Raw genomic sequence first — 19,517 nt, forward strand, 5'->3', positions numbered from 1 at the left:
AGCAGATTTTGTTCTTAATAGAACAAATGGTTTCTTTTATTTTACTTTATTTGCATGTTCTTGCCTAAAAAAAAACTGGGTAACAAGGTAGTTGCAGGGCTTAGGTTTAAGTATAGATTAAGGGTTCTTTCCCAGTTATTGTAACTATTGTAAGATATTGGTTAAAGCCTTGTAAAATGAAGTTCTACCTAATATAGTGTTTTTGAATGTGATAAATGTTAGTGTCACCTATTATATTGTTTTTTTTACAATATAGATTGTTTCAAAGCATCTCTAGTGATAACAGGAAAATAGAGCAGAGAAGTTTTTGGCTCTGCAGCTGCTTTTGAAGATGGAAGATGGTATCATTGGTCACTTGATTTTGGTGTAAAAATTATTTAGAAGAAAATTATTATTTAGATAAAACTGGTCTCACTGCCCTGTTCAGTTCTCATACATTTTTTTAAAATGCAGAAACAAGGCTCAGTTGGGAACCAGTTATCTGGTCAACGATTGAACAGTGTTGATTCACGCAGCATTATGGGTCATTATTAGTTTTGGAGTTCATGACACAGCCCATTAATACTTGTATGAAGATTGAGTCCTTTTGTAGACAACTTAATGATTCATTAATTTGCCTGGCAAATTATTTTATATATATGTATATGATATACTATATATATATATATATATATATAGGCATACCCCCCACCCAGACAACCATTCATATTTAGAAACTGCATATCCTCATATTTTATGAATACTCTACATCGGAACGTGGTTAGGCCTAATGTTTCCATGCTGTATACAAAAAGCTGGATTCCATTTATGTAGTGATGATGAGTGTGCTATTCGCACAAAGTGTACATTAAGGTAATATCTAATTCGACTGAAGCAATAACCTCGACTAAACGAACACAATGTTTATCCCTCAAACTACGTTCGCCAAGTGTAAACGTGTATGCACCATGCACGTGTAGGACTTTTCCAGCAGGTGGCGCTAGGACCTCACAGCTGCTGAACGCGGCAACAAAACAAGTGACGTCATTTGCGTACGTCAGGAACGCCGTCCGTGTTTGAACGTGGCGGCGCGAGGTTGTGGAAATGAGACATTATATACATATTCGGTGTTTTACATGTCTGCGGATCTAACGAGAACGGAAATTTCAACGAATAGTTGCATATACCAATAATTAATGCTTGTCGTGTTGCATATTTACTCTTGATAAACACAGCACAGAAAATGACAGCCATGGTAAGCTAACCTATGTACACAAAGCTAGCATTTTTGTCGTTACCTAATAACTAAATAAATTATTATTGTGTGTTTGTGTTGACGGTATTGTGCACTGTTTGTTTATACAGGCTTGTAAGAAATGGAAAGGGTTGTTCAGTGTTGGAGAGGAGTTTGATGATGAGGTTTGGAATGTACTTTTAGTTTTGACATGCCTTTTAAAGTATGTTAGTATTTACAAAACAAACTAAATGTACATAGATTAAGATGTTTTTTCAAAAGTTTTTTTTGCACGTGAATCATACACTGAACTGAAATTCATATATTTATGTATAGTTATATTTTTTATCTTGGTTTTTCCATCTGTAGGATTTGCTTGAAGCTGATTGGACATGTCCATCTGAACCCAGATGTTCTACTGCTCCCTCTGTAGCTCCTTCATGTGAGTCCTCACATGTGTCTTCTGAAAAATCCACTCATGTGCAGCAGAGCCCTGGGGAAACTACACCAGGATCTGGTTGTGTGGCAAATCTTCGAACCCCAACACGTGGCACTATCGATTCCCCAACAGACTTCTCCATACCTTGCCATCAGACACTTTCTTCCTGCGTTTCTTCCCTCAGAGCGCCTACGTCATCCCTGAAATCCTCTAACCCAATAAACCCACCTCAGCTGGCATCTTTTAGTGTCCTGCAGAGAGACCTGACTCCTAAGGATGACTTTGATGACTGGGATGTGGATCTTGAGGAGCTGGATAGCATTCCTCAGGTGGTTTCTACACCACAAAATATGCATTCACCACTGGTCAACATTTCACCGATTAAACAAATGAGACATTCAGCAGCAGAAGTTTCCTCCCATGGCAGGTTCAGTGCTACCTGCTCAGCATCAGTTGAACGGCCCTTAATCAACTCTTCAAGCAATTTCAGTGTCGAAGGCCCCAGGTGTCCATCTATCCCTATGCAGAATCAAAGTCACATGTGTGTCCCCACAACATTAGTCTCACGACTCCCCAGACCTGTGACTCCAAGGCCTCCAGTTGTGTCGCCTCAGTGCCAGAGTGGTGCTTCGACACCGAGGACCCCGCTGCAGCCCAGAGGATCTCTTTTCCACTCTCTGTCATCTGCTATTGATTCCTCTTCCACATTTACACCTCGTCCTCTCAACACACCCGTCCTGACCAATCACTTGGTCCAGCTGGTGTCTGCAGCCAATAAGACACCTCAGAGACCACAGAGCTGTATGATGACAACTAAAGCACGTCGTTTCCCTGGCCCAGCAGGAGCACTACCACAGCAGGTCAGTTTACTGTTTACTGTTAATGGCACACAATATGTACTACCCAGATCTGTTACTTAGTGTATTGCAAGACTATTTCTCCCTAAAACCTCCTGTTGTTGTTTATTATTGGTCTGTACAATGTGTACAATCTGTACTGTAGGCTATAACGTGGAGATTTCCCTTTTCTCACTATTTGCTTACAATATTTTGATTTATGCTATCTTGTAGGTCAGTGGGCGGAGTCTTGATGATATTGTTGTGTCAGTTCCTCAGACACCTGCACATGGAGCGGTTGCTCGTCTAAGAAGTGAGGTATGTGAATGTGAGACCTTCCACATTACAAAATTACTGTCGATGGATTTGATGCAGTAGTGTCATTTTATTGTGCAATTTATTCCACTTTCATTGTTTAGTAAACTTAAAAGTAATTTATTTAAAACATACATTTGCATCGTATAAAAAATCTGAAATGTTGACTTGTTGCTTTAAAGCCGCACTTGGCTACTTGGCTTGGGGTCCCCCTACAGTTTGGAAAAAATAATGTCCTCAACTACTGTCGTAAGAGCTGTCATCCTACAACAGGGGATGCCATCGTGCGTGCATTTGTTGACATGACAACCCTGATAGCCCTGAACTAGTGATGCGTGGGTCGTCTCATAACCCGCGGACCCCGTATGTCTATTTAATGGTTGCGGGTGCGCAGCGGGTTGTAATATATACAGTGGTGCGGTGCGGGCCAAATAACTTCATAAAAGTGGCGCCGTGGGTCGGTGCAGCGCTAACCGTTCCCCTGAACACTGCAAGAGGAGTTTAGAGTTCTTCTGGCGTCGCGTGTGAAATGTCTTCATCTCAGGTAACGTTACAGTCAGTGGAATGTTTCAGCATGTCATATGAATATAATTTCATGGGTTTTATTTTTTTCAAACGCCAAATAATCACGATGCTCACGTTTACAAGCCAGCGTCATTATAGTAGTCTATTGGTTACCGTTTTACAGAATCTATATGATACTTCAGTTCAATGTTTGAGTGGTAGCTCACCGTAACAAGCATGACAGCATCGGTCGGGCACGCCTCCTTCAGCTCACGCCGACGAGCAAACGCTGGTCCAATGTTGATCCTCGTCCTGCCTTTAATCACATCACTTTTTCGTTTCCTCTTATTGCTTTCCTCCAACAAAACCTTTGCTTTCTTATTTGTCTGTGCTGCTTCGGACATGGCTATATTATCCGACGAACAAAGTTGGGCTCACACGTCCGAATTTAAGGAAGTGTGGGTGTTGGTGGAAGTGACGTATATGCCGTAAAGCAGTCGAATTTTGTAGTTCTTTTTGTTCTCGGGTTACTACCCGAAACCCGAAGTTTAAAAGTACGATTAAAAACGATACAGTCCCCATCAAGCTATGGCAGACGTGTCATTCAACCTATTGTAAGTCGATTTATCATCACAAGAGTCTTAAAAAATATATTATGAAGGTTGAAAAGTTACCTAGTGCTGCTTTAATATTGCCATATATATATATATATATATATATATATATATATATATATATATATATATATATATATATATATATATATATATATATATATATATAATATATATGTCATGCGAAAAAGAAAGTACACCCTTTTGAATTCTATAGATTTACGTATCAGGACATAAAAAAATCATCTGGTCCTTGGCTGTTCTAAACTGGTAGTAAATACAACCTCAACACATAACATATTACACTGTGTCATGGTTTATTTAACAAAAAGTAGGCCAAAAATGGGGAAACCATGTGACAAGTTAAGTACAGCCCTTATACATTGTGACGATTCTTTTTTCATTCTTTGCTTAGGGGTAAAACGGAGTTCGCAATACGTGAGCGAATAATACGCGATATACTGTTAGTGACCATCCAACATCACCCACGCTGATTTGATGAATATGTAAATATGTTCTGTGCGCTATCCTCTTAATAACAAAATAAAAACACAATAAAAAAGTACAACTACATTTCCTGCTATAAATAATGGGTGTCTGACCTCGACCGTCTTAACCGTAGAAGATTTAAATGTGTAAGAAGCCAGAGCCTTCTTGCACACCTATAGTGGGGCAAAAAAGTATTGTCAGTCACCAATTGTGCAAGTTATCCCACTTAAAAAGATGAGGCATGTCATTTTCGTCATGGGTTCACTTCAACTATGAGAGAAAGAAAGAGTAAAAAAAAAATCACATTGTCTGATTTTTAAAGAATTTATTTGCAAATTATGATGGAAAATAAGTATTTGGTCACCTACAAAAAAAGACATAGTTCTGGCTAACAGACCTGTAATTTCTTTAAGAGACTTTGCTGTCCTCCACTCGTTACCTGTATTAATGGCACCTGTTTGAACTCATTTTCAGTATAAAGGTGCTTTCACACTTGGTTTGATTGCCTGGCCCGAACCTGAGTTTGATTGCTCCCCCCTCCCCCTGCCTTAGCTGGACTGTGTTCATATGATATTTTTTGGGTCTGAACCGGGGTTCATTTGCATCATCAAAGCAGCAGCTTTTTACCCGGTTGCTTAGTAATGCCAAAATGCATAGCGTTGCTCTGTTACTTTTATATATTTATGTTTTGTTACCAAAGCTTCAGTACGTAATGGCACTTGCGTATATCTGCTGTGAATGCACTGCAAATGCTCTAAAGAAGTTTGCGGGTGCGCACCCGAGTTCAGAAGACCCCGTTCACATCATCCAAACGAACCAAACTCTGAAGTCATTCGAATCCGGGTGCGCACCAAAAGTGCTAGTGTGAAAGCACTCTTATAGACACCTGTCCACAACATAGACCGTAAAAAAATATGGACGACTCGACATCATCTGTTTCCGCTTGGCAGATTTGAAGCTTTCAGGCGGCCTTGCACGGCGCGGACATCTTGGGACCGAGTCTGCGCAGTAGCGATTTCGGGACCGGAGTTGCGCAGTAGAGCGCAGGAAGTAGAGCAGGAAGCACAGTCGCGATATCAAAAGCCCGCCCACACTCTCGCAGATGCAGAACAATTAATAATGTTGGTGTGAAATAAACAGTTATGGAAATGTAGAAATTAAAGCTAAAGCTCTAATCTGCTCCCAAAAATTTCGAAAAAAGTCCGTTAGTGCCTCAGTGACAACTTCACTCAGAGAAGCCGTCAGTCTCAGCTGTCAATCATGACGTCACACCCCCGTTTTTATAGCATCAAATAACTAACTCAAAGTAAACTTATTTTTAAAACGAACACCTGAAATGAAATCATTGTGATGATAACTGCCTTCAGTGACATAAACTAACTTTGGAGAAAAAATTTTGAAGTGTAATTTTATTATTTAGTTTGCCTCGCGTCCATTAGAAAACACAGAGGGGCGGCTATACTGGGACCGGTCACCGGGGGGCGATCGAGGCGCGAAAGCTTCAGTAAATGAGAGGGAGACTGCAGGCTTGGTCCACAACCTCAAACAGTCATGCAGCGTCCCAAATTGCCTACTTATACTACGCCCTCTTTTTGTGAAGAAAAGTACATACTTTTGAGTGTTTAGCAGAAGAGTAGGCAAACTTTGGGACATACTACCATCATGTTTATTTGCCCTTTGTGGGTCTTTAATGCAGAGACTCTCCTCATGCATTTGCATTTAAATATAAGGATGTATTTTAAAGTTAATGGCGGAATGTGTCATTACAAAAGTTCACAATGGTGCTGCAGTTGAAAAATAATGTGGATAACACTGAATAAATATATTTTCGTCACGTTAAAGCTACACTGTGTAACTTTTTTTAGTTTATTCTTAGCTAAAATCACTTAGTTCTTTCAAAAATATGTTCTCATTAATTTATATTTACTTCTTTCAAGTAATAATGTATTCTCATAATTGTATAATATACCATTGAAAATACATACGGGTGAGGGGTTCGGATGGCGGTCGCCATGTTTCTTCTCCATCTTCAAAGTACATTTGCCAAAGAGGGACATACCCGTAAATTCAAGCTTCGCCTTTCGCGTTTTTACACTCGATGGCACCTTGTCGAATGTGAAGAGTAGGATTGCTTGAGGCTGCTATATGATGATGGAGGATCACTCTTAAGCCCCTTTCACACTGCACGTCGGACCCGCAATATTTCCGGAACATTGCCGGGTCGCCTTCTGTGTGAAAGCAACCACGTACCGGAATTGATTACCGAATTCAACCCGGGTCAGGGACCTAGTAACATTGCGGGATATGTATCAGAGTCGCCAAGGAAGCGGAAAAGAGAATTAAGACGGCAACGCAACGGGCAAATCAACAAGACAAAAGTAAATATTGGAGTGGCCTTTCCAAGATGGAAAGAGCTCATGAGGAGGAGCAACGATTTTAAAAAGAACGCCGACGTTGCCTGCTTAAATCCCTATTGGTAATATTAATTCCGCCTATTTGTGTATATTGGAAGTTTTATTGTTGCTTGGCTAATTGTGCTGTGCATAACACTAGAACGAAGTCTAGGATAGTTTTCCTCGCGTCAATGATGAAAAAGTATTGTTTACCTTGTAACATAAATCCGTGTTCTATGACGGATAACATGAGATTAATATTTTAATTATATTATAATTTGTTTGCCTTGCGCTAGTGATGCCATACAATATACAGAATAACGATAGCACTGATAAAAGTTACTTTACTAAGATTAGCTTGCATTTGTCTGGGAACCTGATAGCTGATGTTAGCAATGTAAAAAATAACGAAAACGTAAAACTATTATTCATTTTACATAGATTAATTTGATCATAGATCATTTGGCAAATTAAATAGCTGCAAATTATAATAGTTTTCAAAAGTAACCTCATCACTTGAAGCAACACTCACCGAAGAGGTCGAACTGGAAGCCATGACTAAATCGGCCACCGTAGGAGTTGAAACGAAATCGAAATTGAGGGGAACAGAAACTATTATTCACTGGATGGTCATATACCTTTTCACCACTAGATGGGGGAAAATATCACACAATGTAGCTTTAAATACTGATAATTGATCACTCAGGCCCTTTATCGAAACCTCTATACTTAACCGGACTCGCACATGCTGCACCATTCCTGTCGGATCCAATATAGAAGGCACAACATTTTGTTTTAATCTTGCATATGTCTGCAAATCCAGTGTCGACCTATGTTTTGTTTACAAACAATTATCTTGCTATCTTCGGCGTGTTTTTTGGTCATTAATGTGATCATTTTAGCTCCACGAGTCGGTGGGCGGGGCTACAGAAGCAGCGTTTCACGCTTCTAATACGTCATTGATTAGAAAGCCTCATTTTCTGGGCCTGGTGTCTAAGGGTGCTTTCACACCTACCTTGTTTGGTCCGGATTTTCGGACTTTTCAGTTTGGTACGAACCAAAATTACAGGTGTGAAACCTCCCTCGGACCATGGTCCGGACCAAACAGACGAAATTTGGTCCGACGTCAAGAGGTAGTCTCGGTCCGGACCAAACTGAACAAAGGTTCGGTTTGTTTCTTGTGTGAAAGCATTTTCTGTATAGTTCGGACTTTCAGACCATTTACAGGAAGTTCTGGTGTAGGATTAGTGAAAAAACACAGATTAAACTCACAGCACATGCAGTGATGGAGCGCGCAGCATTTTAAACAGAACCGCTTGTGTAGTCATGTCAGTTCGCGTGAACGGCGTGCTCTGCTTGTGAATATATATATATATATATATATATGTCTGTGAGACAGGTATATGCTGAGTTTCGTTTATTTATGAGACCGCTCCAGTTCATGTGCAACGCAAATGATCACTGCGTCACGGGATGTCTGCTATATTATTTATTTAAGCTTATTTATTAAATTCAGGCAAATGATGAAACATTTATTAATATTAAGATACAAAATACAAAGCTTTCTACAAAACAAATCTTAATGAAGTGGTCAAAATTATTTCTGACTTGATGTCTTTGACATATATTGCACATCTGTGCACGTTTCATAATCAATAGCCTAGATGAAATTTAAAAATAACATTATAGTATTTAAACATTACTATAAAATAAAACAAATTGTTTGGCTAAAAAGCCTATCTTCTAGGAGCTCCTCCTTTCCTTGCACAACGAGGACGTTCATTAGATGGATTTGCCTCGAGTATAGTTGGTGCTGCAGATAGTAGTGCCATAATATTAACAGTATTGCCAACGATATGCGTCTGTTCATTCATTCTTGTCAAAGTTAGCCGCTGAATTGACAACACAATGACGTCAGACGCACGTCCGCTAACAAACCAATCAATGTTAAGATGCAGCCCACATAGATGATGACGACAGGACGCCAGTGCGTCATGTAAAGTTCTTTGGTGCGCTGACATAACTGCAATGTGAAAGCAAACCAAAAAGAACCAAATGTCCAAACACAAACTTTGGTTCGGACCTTGGTGCGGACTTTCAGGTGTGAAAACGCCCTAAATGTGCTTCTTTTATTAACAAGGGAAACTTGTTAAAAGGCTCATGGGAAAGGAGATTTCTCATGTCATCACCCATTTAAAAGTGATCAAGGACATATCAAGTTGTACAATATTATACATTTGTTGAATTAAATCTAAGGTGTACTTATTTCTGTATTCTTGAAAATTGGCTAACTTACTTATTTTATGGATATTAATGACATATATTTCTCTGTTTTTATTAAGTATGTTTAATACATTTCAGTTTTGCAACTAGTTGTATTAGTCATCATTAAAGGGGTACTTCAGCGCTGGGAAGATGAATCTGTATTTAAACTGGGTCATCAATGCAGTAGAAATGTGAAATTATTTTTGAATTTGGTGCCTTCTAGACTGAGAAAAGACAGAAAATGTATTTTTTCTCTCATGGGGATGAAAGTGCAATTCCCAGAATGCTTCGCTGCCCCGTGAGGCCATTCCCAACGCTACCAACTTGATTACTGTGACTGAGTTAGAGAAGACACTACAATTAAAACCTGAACGTGTCTGTTCAATATAATGAGTGAGTCACCGCGCGAGTATCACAGCACTGAGCACTAACTGCACGAGTGATGAGAGCTGAGGTAATCGCGACTAAACTCGCGGCATATATTCACAACGCGAGTTCAGTCTGGCGCGTTTCAGTTCATGCCTTTGCAAGCTTAACTTTCATAGAAATGAATTTGAGAAGTTAAAAGACTTACATTGCTCACCATAGCTCCGTTCAAATGATCCTGTCTGCAAGCTGAGCTCTCCCTGCAAGCTGAGTGTAATCTCCCATTCCCCAATGCCGGGTTCAAAACATGCGGAAATGGCTCCCTCTGCTGGCTGTAGTCTTTAGCCTCTGGGCAAACATTCCTCCTATGATGCAAAAATCGTCATTTTGCATCATAGGAGGAATTGTTCCAGAAATAAAATGCATAAATCTCTCGTCTCAGGGAGATATGAGGGGGGAAAGCACAATAATTTGAATATTCTCCAGGGTTTCTACTGATACAAAGCCATATGCTAATCGCTGAAGTAACCCTTTAAGAAAATACTCCTCTCAGTGGTTGAAGTACTACAACTAAAATAAAAATAAATGAATGCCAAAAGGCTAAATAAAGCACATAACGAAATTACTGAAATTATATATATATATACAAAATAATTTTGATAAATACTCTAATAGTATAATGTGAAAATAACACTGATTTATTATCAGTGTACAGAGACCCAATTTTTACTCAAGGGTCCCTTATAAAAGGATACACTAAATCATTTATTTTATTTACTTATTTGCTTAGATGCATCAATTTTGGCTGATTTAAAAGAAAATATTTAAAATCAATATTCTACAGGTGAATTTAGGCATCACTACAATATAAAATGGATAATTTATTTTAAGATTAGCTAAATATTACTTTTAAGTGTTAAATGTATTTAGATGATAGAAGAGGTAGTCTAAATCAGCCACTGCCCATAAATGCTCCAATCCAATGGTAACTGATAATGTTTTCTTCTTCTTACTTCTTTTTTCTGTATTTTTTACCCTGTACAATTGTGTGAATTCGCTGACACATTCACTTTCTCGCAAGTACTCTCAAACTTGTACTCAGACGGAGTGTTCATATTTCTCAGCAGGTCTCCAGCTCTCAGCTGAGCGAGGAAGAGGAGTTCAGCAGGGGTCCGTGGGCATTGATGAAGTCTGAGATGGGATTGGATGAGAAGAACCCTTCTTGCTTTCTGCATTCTTACAGTGTTGTTATGGTTCTCCGCAAGGTGAGCTACTTAAATCTCACAGTGAACTGAACATTTAAATTAGATTGAGTGTTTGTGCTTAATATGGAACTTTGCTAGGTTGCAGATTTATTCGTTTTATCCAGATTTTTACAATAAATATTTGTATTGCTTTTTTATGCCTAAAGTGGAAGTCCATGACTATAATCAGGACAAATGAGAAGTCTCAGCTCTCTAAATGATTACACAAACATAATCACCGTTGTCATCAGTCACCTTAAAGTGATTATTAATGTAATTTTAATGTGTTTTTCCCAGTGTGTCTTAACGATCCTCTGCTAATGGTACACGTGTGTTAAATATTCATTAGGCTGACAAATGCTGATTAGCTTTTCGTTTGATTCATTACCAATGGCCTTGTGGCTGTATTGCAACTTATGTTTTTAATTTTCTTTTCTGATATTCTTTTTCTTTGGTGCTTATTTGTGGCTTAAATCTCTCTCACTCCTCCAGGCAGCTCTCAGGCAGCTAACTAAGAATAAGGTCCCTAACATGGCTGTTGTCTTGAAGAGTATAACACACACACATGCAGATGCAAAGGCTGTCTTCAGAGATCCCACAGGTACTACAAATAATTAGGGTACAATACTAGCCAAAAGTTATTACACAAAAAATATGTAGAGATTAAATAAAATGAGACTTATATTTTAGCTGATTCAAAATGGCTAATTTTGTCTTCTTGAAGCTGGGATGCATTTAGAAAGAAAGAAAGAAAGAAAGAAAGAAAGAAAGAAAGAAAGAAAGAAAGAAAGAAAGAAAGAAAGAAAGAAAGAAAGAAAAAGACAACCCAGCCTCTAGAAGACAAATTAGTCAAGTTCAAGTTCTCGTTTATTAATAAAGCTCATTAAAAAACAAGTGTTGTACCAAAGTGCTATATAATTGTATATACTTTCTTTTTTTCCAAGATAAAAATTTAAACAAAACTAGCTCATGAGATTACAATAGCCCATGCAGATAAGCCATAAACAAGTAAACACCCTATATTTAGGCAATACCATAGGCTAAAGAGAATAAAATCTGGCTAAGCAAGTCTTCAAAAGTGTGGCAATTTTACTAAAATACATCACTCACTGATACAATCACAGTTACTGTCTGAAACATGGAGTGGACCACAGTGTGCTGCGGAGCTAACAGAGACTTCCACCATCAGCTGTTTTCTGTTCACCATATCAGCTCTGTTTCTGTTCACCATCAGCTCTGTTTCTGTCCACCATCAGCTCTGTTTCTGTTCTGTTTTCTGTGTTGGTTGATTGTTTGTAGTATTCTATATTTTTACTTGTTATTCATTTTTTGTTGTTATCCCCCCCCCCCCCCCCTTGTTGCACTTTGAGATTCTTCGGAATGAAAAGTGCATTATAAATAAAATCTATTATTATTATTATTATTACTGTGAAATCAGGGGGTCCCTGACTGAGCTGGTTTTCCTGGTCTGATTGCATGTTTGTTTTCAGAAAAAGGCTAAATGTTTGTTTTAAAATTTGTATCTTGTCTTTTCTTGTTACTTTTTCTCTCTGAAGGTGAGATGCAGGGTACGGTTCATCGTCGCCTGGTGGAAGAAAGACAGGGAGAGCTCAAGACAGGAGCTGTGCTACTTCTCAAACAAGTAACTATCTTTTTGACCTCATTATAAGCTATACCATAAAAGAATATGCACATAAGATTACTGCAGAAATTGTTTTACTTTACTCATTACTATTTTAATATATTACTCAGAGCCACGGCTTAACGGATAGCACATGTAGAGCTGTAGTGCTTATGTGGGCATTACAAGATCAGGCTCGCAATATTTGCAGATCCCATTGTGCACTAATGTCATTACCAGGCCTCTACTGTGCGCCTATCCAATAAAGAGGTCCAAAGTTTTCTAATTATTTTTAAAGGTGGGTGTGTTTTCACCATCACACCGAAACCACTACCTGAATGTCACACCCAATAACCTTCTCAGGATATACCCACCTGATGGGGTATTCCATAATTCCCAGCCATCCCACTCTCCACTGGTGAGTTGCCTTGTTCTGCTCTCCAGTGTATTTTTGTTGTATTGTGCATTTTCTGTTTTAAATATTTCTCTAGGTGTTTGAGTCTAATTTGCTGGTATCTGGCATTTTGCTTGTCTGTTGCAGCAGAAGTACATTTACTGAAGACTTTTGCCAAATGTTTCTCAATTAAACAATTAGCTTTTTTTCTCTTTTTGTTTTGTTTTGTATTCATTTTGTACCGTTGTGCCGCCTACAAGCAGGAGTTTGCATTGCATAGTGAACCCAGCAGGCCTGCAGGGTGCCTGGTGTCTCAGATGGAGCTTCACTTTGATGATGAAGATGAAACTGCTGTTGAGGAAAGTCGGGCTGCTGATGTTTTAGACACTGCTGCTGTCTCTAATGAGTTCTGTCAAGCATCTACAGTGTCGGGGCCAACAGGGGACACAGCATGGGACACAGGTGTGTATGTAGTAGTTCTGTCAATTAAGCAATATCATTCAAGCAAGAGTGCTGTTGTTAGTCACAAAGCAACATACTTGGCTGAAAGACAATAAACCTTCACAATAAAAAAAAAAGAAGGACAAAAAACACTGCTCTGCTTCCACACTCACATACTCTAGTCTGGAATGGCACAGACAAGTAGAGTGATCCTGAGGACTGGGACATACCAAGCCAAATTCAAAGAACTAGTGGCGACGAAAATCGTTGTCATTGTTGCCTCGTGTGGGCTTTGGTTGAATGCACACAGCACAGATGACAACTATATAATCAGGTATCAATAGTCTAAATTTGTCAAAAGAAACAAACAAAATGGATATACGAGAGATACACAGATATACGAAACTTAAAGCAGTGCTTGCTTACCATTTTGAAATATCAGAAAATGTTTGCGTTTTGGAGTGCTCGGGCAGGATAACGTAACATTAGATCAGCCTTTTGTATGTGTCTTCACTTACTTGCTCTCTTTCATCACTTTCACTTTATTCTCGTGCATTAACTCATTAGCTAAACTGAACATCCAATCAGAGTTCCCACTCTTACGACTGCCCCGATTTAACTTCGATATGTGGAGCCGAAACTAGCCTGACAGACACGTTTGTGTGTCCTGGCCTTTAATAGTATTTGTGTTTGCAGTCTTAAAATGTCACCTCATCATTTAAAATAGACTCAGAACTAACAATTGTACATTTTCATTATTGACATTTCATGAATAGCATCAGTCACATGTTAAATGCAACAGGTATGAACTTTTTGCCTGTCAAACATGGAATTTTCAGTTATTTGTGAGAATGCCGTTTTCATTGTTAGACGTGGGTGCACTATTACGCATTATCTGAATGAGTACAAAATCTTCTGATCAAAACACAGGTGAAGAAAATGCAGTAAAACAAGCAATCTAATGTAAACAAATGCATATGCAAAATAACGTGATTAATGAAATAGAAAGAGTTAATGAAATAAATCTAGGCTGGATGCCAGACTATGACTAAATGGATGTTAGATCCATTTCAATTTGGTATATTGATAGAATTGTCTGTTACGGACTCCTTTTTGACCCCTGAATGCCTCGTTATTTAAATGAATTTCCCGGTAAGTAGGAAGACAAAAGGAGTCAGAAAGCTTTTGATCAGCATCTTTTGAAAAATTGTAAATAAAATATAATATCAATTATCGCTATGGATTTTATCACACAACTCACTAGACTCTATTAAGTTGCAACAAATAATGTTTCTTCTTCTAAACAGTGGTTGGTGTGATGTACTCATTTGATCTTTTTAAAAATTAGATGGAAAAGATTATTTAACTTGTTTTCCCATGTATTTGAAATGTGGAGTGTGTATGCATTTGAATAATCTTTGTATGTGAATGTTTCTTTTCTTAAGATGACCTTGATGAGCTGCTCGGGGAGTTACCTGTGGAGTCATATGATGGATTACGTTGATCACACAGTCACTTTAAATATAAAGTATACTTGTAGAACATGTCTTCTATTAATACATGTTTTGACCATACCCACTATTGAACAAATAACACAGATTAACCAAAGACTTCACTACTTTTGTTCAGGTTTTGTGTTTTCCTTTGTAAATATGTACATAACACACTTGTCTCGTGTATTAATGTTCAGGAATAAATTCCAGATGAGACCTGTAAATTATGTGCTCATTTCTTGAGTCTTGCTGACAAATGCGACATGCTTTTGTAGCTGGTATTAGATGGGTTGAAAGAACATGTGCGTAAGGATCAATGTTAATTTCATGCTGAAATTAGCCAGTAATCTGATGTCATTTTTTTTTTTTTTTTTTTTTGGCAAGCTCTCCATGTGAATTTAAATCAGCCATTAAGGCTACAGTTTGCCAGCTGGATTCCTCCTTAAAGGACTTGAATGGCGTAATTAGTCATTTTTGGTGTGCTAGCAGAGTGGCTGGCATAATGGGGTTTGTTCATGCTGTTTAAAAGCTTTTTCATGTCTTACTTGAGTGGTTGACAATTTATTTGATAATTTCATTGATAATTGTGAGTCCCAGCCTGTTACTTTGTCTTTCACTGCCATTTTTTTTATTTACATTTTTACCTGTCTCGATTAATCTTCATATTTTATGAATTGCTCTTTACTTTCTTGATCTCACTGTCTCAAAAGCATGTCGCTCTGTGTGTTATTGATTTCTTGATTAGGTTGATTCACTGTGAATCATTATAAAGTCATGAAGGTGCAATTACTTATTCAGTCTTCCCTGGCGTACCTTGCGTCTAATAATGAATTGGTTAAATATTAAATCAACTGCCCCCCTGCATATTTTATTTGGGGTTGCCGAGGGTTAGATCCATTAACTGGGAGTTGTGTGGCTGTATGTTTTTTTTTTTTTAGGTGTGTGTATAATATATATAATATATATGTGTGTGTTTAAATATAAAGGGGTTTTTTAGTTTTTTTTTGGAATTCATCTCACCATCTACTGTAATATGTAATTTAGCAGGCACAGGTTTATTTACTATTGCTATTTTGCTTCCTTAAGCTCTATTTCATTAAAATATGTGTAATCTTTAAATGGCTAATAGGCATTTTCCTGCATTAATAAACTCTGTTCTTGAGTTTGACTCTGCTTTAATATTGCGCTTAGAACAAAGACAGGATCTGATCTAATCTGTTAGCATGTCACAGATGTCTCTTGTTACTTGGAGAATGAATGTGTGAGTTTTATCCAGGGCCCAGAGGAGGAGTAATCCATGTTTAAACTTTGTTCATTACTGCAGATGAAGGGGCACAGGGACCTTGCCTTATTCGCTTCATTAAGTCATTAACAGTCTAGAAGCCCTACAGCTGTCAGCACTATTGGTGGCCTCCACAGAGATATTGGTGTGAGACGTGTTGTGAGTGTCATATGTGAGTGAGGGAGGATGGGGATTATCAGTAAATGTAATATGGCAGCCATCGTTTTTAATATGTCCCCTTTCATTTGGATTCTTTACCCATGTTATTTTTTTTACTTAAAGGGTTTAATAGGCATATTACTTTGACTTATTTAATTACTTTGACTTTTCTTTTATTAAATGAGATTTGTTCACTTCTCCAACACTCGTGAGTCGTGTAGCTTCTGTCTGATGAATCACTCATCTCTATACTGTATATGTTATGCAGGTAGGCTATTATGCAGGCGCATGGTGCAGTCATTAATGTTGTAGGATATGTATCAGCCACTAGGGGGCGACGTGCTCACTAATGATCAGCCTCGGATTGAAGCGTGTTTACAGTCATTAATGTGCTTCCACCAGGTCCTTGGTGCCAGTGAAGACGTTACTACTGTTCCGTTCTTTTTCTTTACGTCTTAGTAATTTGCCTCGAGTAATTAACTGACACTTGAACGGAAGCCAGATTTAATCAGTATTGGGTCTTCTGTCAGTTTAAAATGCTCTTCATTGTTATACATGGAGACATTTGAAGGATCAATCCAACTCTACAGCATTGATTCTGAGCCTCCATCTCGCCTCTTTGAACGCGCCAAGTAGGCCTATAAACATTTCTCATTACATTTTTTCAACTAAATTGATGTATAGGCTATATTTAATGTAAGTGGTTAGAATATTTGGCTGTGGTCAGTCTGCTGGTGTAGTTGAATCATTCTAACTAGACAAGGTGTGTTTTAATTTTCATTTTTTTATTTTAGGTCTGGTCACTGGTGATGTGCAGTTAACCCAAGATGAGTGATGTGAGTGACCCTTTTCTGCTGATATAACTTTATTTTAAAATAACAGGGTTAGGGTTAGTAGGTAACAGCTTACATCTTCATACTGAAGGAAATGATTATCAGCAGCCAGACCAATGTGTCTCTGAATATCTTTTCCGTTTGGCAAATTTTGTTAAATCCTATTTCATTCATTTGATATTTTTTTTTATATTTAACATATAGTTAACGTTAACATTTTTGTTGCTTACAATAAAATACATAACTTTTTTTATTTTGGACAGTTGTATGGAATGTTCTAATTTTCATACATTCAAACAGCATGTCAGTGGTTCATGTGGATTGGCTACAAACAGAATAATTATAAATATATATGTGACTTTATTGAACTGACAATATAGAGTGATGTTTGCAGCATTTTAGACATAAACTACTATTCAAAGTTTGGGGTCAGTAGTATTTTTATTGATAAAGTTAGAAAAGATTTATATTTTTTAAATAATTTATATTTCAAAGAATATAATTTTCTCCCCAAAAAATATGAAGCAGCACAACAGTTGTTTAAAACTGATCAGAAATGTTTCTTGAGCACTAAATCAGCCTATTATACTCATAGCGAAAAGTTTTGACGGTGCCAGATTGTTTCACAAAGTTTGCTGCTTCAGTTGTTGTGCTGTTGAATCACATTGTTTATATTATCGTGCAGAGTGAGCAATGCATTTTAAATAATTGAAAAAAGATTCATTGGCTATCAACTTTATCTCAAAAACCCAAATTTCATAGATTTTTGTCCCTGGCACAAAATAACCAGCTAACATAATATCATTAATAAAATAATCTGCACATGGGGAAGTGTGAAGAAGTACTAGACAGGTGAAATCTCTCTCTCGTTGTGATTGGATTATAAGAACAGACTGATTGCTATAAAAAGCGTTGATTCCAGTCATTGTGTTCTTTTGTTAGCAATGGTTACTTCCAAAAAAAGATTTGCAGCCATTATGGCTTTGCATCAAAATGGCCTCACAATGCAAGGAAAATGCTGCAAAGAAGATTGCAACTATAAAGAACTATTTACCGGATTATCAAGAACTTGAATAAAAGAGGTTCAAACTGCAGTGAAGAAAGCTTCAGGACACCCCACAGTGTTCAGCAAGCACCATGACTGTATCCTCCTGAGGACAGAATTGTGTCAGCACCACCAGTGCAGAATTGCTCAATATTCCAGCAGGTGGGTGTGAGCTCACCTGCAGATTCTGCACACACAGTCAGGCCAATAACAGCCTGGTGTCAAGAAGGGCAGCAAAGAAGCCACTTCACACCAAGAAAAACATCAAGGACAAAATGAAATTCTGGACTGTAGAAAACTGGTTATTTTCTTTGATGAAGACTCCTTATGAATGTTTGGGACATCTGGAAAATTAAATTGAGCACTACCATGAGTCCTGGGTCGTGCCAACAGTGAAGCTTCCTGAGACCATCCATGCAGTGGGGCTGCGTTTGAAAAGGAATGGGATCTCTAACATTTCTGAATAAAGAATATCAAAACGTCCTGCAAAGCAACTTTTCTGAATGATCCAGAAGTGATTTGGTGATGATCTGTGCATTTCCCAGCATGATAGAGCACCATCTCACAAGGCAAGCGTGATAATGAAGTGGCTTAGAGATCATTCAGTTGAAATTTTGGATCCGTGGCCATGCAGCTACACTGTAAAAAAATTATTTAGAAAAAAGTTACCTGGTTGCCTTAAAATTTTGAGTTAATACAATGAACATTTTTTGAGATTCGACAACCTTTATTAAAATATTATTAAAAGATTTTGTAAGAATATTGGGTAATTGTGTGTGTTTTATTTCTGATGACGCAGTGAAACATGCCAAATTGTGCTATTTTCATGTTTTATCACATTTTTTATGTGGTTCAGATACAATAATATTGAGTTTCTATTTATTAAACAAATTTCCTTCATTGAATCAACTCAAAGTTTTAATTTCAATAAACTCAAAATTTTAAGGCAACCAGGTTACTTACTTTTTTAAGTTAAACCAACAAAAACCAACCAATTTTTTTTACAGTGTAACCAGATCAAAATCCCATAAGGCGAGTGGACAAGCCTCATTAGGTGAGTCCTCAAAAAGTGAGTGGACAAGCTGAATGCCACAAATTGTGATTAACTCCAAGCACTAAAAAGTCAAGTATGGATCGCCATCAGTCAGGATTTGGGTCAGAAGCTGAAATCCAGAATGCCTGCGTGAATTGCAGAGGCTATGAAGAAGAAGGGTCAAAATATTGAATCTTTGCGTAGGTTTCAGCCAATAAAAATGTGTGAAATGCGTGTGTTTTCCAGTATACCATAGAAACATGAAAAAATAATACTAAAGCAAACTTTCTGAAACACCAAATTTGTCACTGATAAATCTTTTGGCCATGTCTAGGATGACATGTCTGGCCATGTCTGGAGTAACGGCTGCTTTGGCATCACATTAATTGTAATAATATTTGCCGATATTAATGTTGTTACTGCATTTTTATTCATTAAATGCAGCCTTGGGGAACAACAGAGGTTTATTTTTCAAGATGGAAATATTCTTGCAAACCCTACATTTTCAGATGGTCATGTTTTTTTTTCAAATAAAATT

General features: G+C 37.8%; 2 protein-coding genes across 4 annotated transcripts in view; both read left to right on the forward strand.

The window, feature by feature from the left end:
* Positions 1-679: 679 nt before the first annotated feature.
* On the forward strand, positions 680-14,851 carry hrob (homologous recombination factor with OB-fold). 3 transcript variants are annotated; one of them, XM_067419091.1, is made up of 10 exons: positions 680-1,234; positions 1,345-1,398; positions 1,583-2,512; positions 2,723-2,806; positions 10,562-10,699; positions 11,171-11,279; positions 12,235-12,320; positions 12,598-12,717; positions 12,954-13,155; positions 14,580-14,851. In XM_067419091.1, the coding sequence occupies exons 1-10, from the start codon at positions 1,223-1,225 to the stop codon at positions 14,636-14,638; spliced, it is 1,794 nt and encodes a 597-aa protein (XP_067275192.1). In that variant the 5' UTR covers positions 680-1,222; the 3' UTR covers positions 14,639-14,851. The 3 variants fall into 3 exon arrangements, with proteins under 3 accessions (XP_067275192.1, XP_067275176.1, XP_067275183.1); XM_067419075.1 differs by having other exon boundaries at positions 682-1,234; positions 10,559-10,699; XM_067419082.1 differs by having other exon boundaries at positions 683-1,234; positions 10,559-10,699; positions 12,957-13,155.
* A 1,708-nt stretch (positions 14,852-16,559) lies between these two features.
* The window catches only part of asic2 (acid-sensing (proton-gated) ion channel 2), a 468,092-nt gene continuing 465,134 nt past the window's right edge, over positions 16,560-19,517 (forward strand). The window contains exons 1-2 of the mRNA XM_067419151.1: positions 16,560-16,700; positions 16,863-16,904. The gene's annotated coding sequence lies outside the window, so the exon portion shown is untranslated. The remainder of the gene's footprint in view (positions 16,701-16,862; positions 16,905-19,517) is intronic.

Source organism: Pseudorasbora parva, chromosome 2, assembly GCF_024679245.1.
Source record: "Pseudorasbora parva isolate DD20220531a chromosome 2, ASM2467924v1, whole genome shotgun sequence".
Taxonomy (NCBI): Eukaryota; Metazoa; Chordata; class Actinopteri; order Cypriniformes; family Gobionidae; genus Pseudorasbora; species Pseudorasbora parva.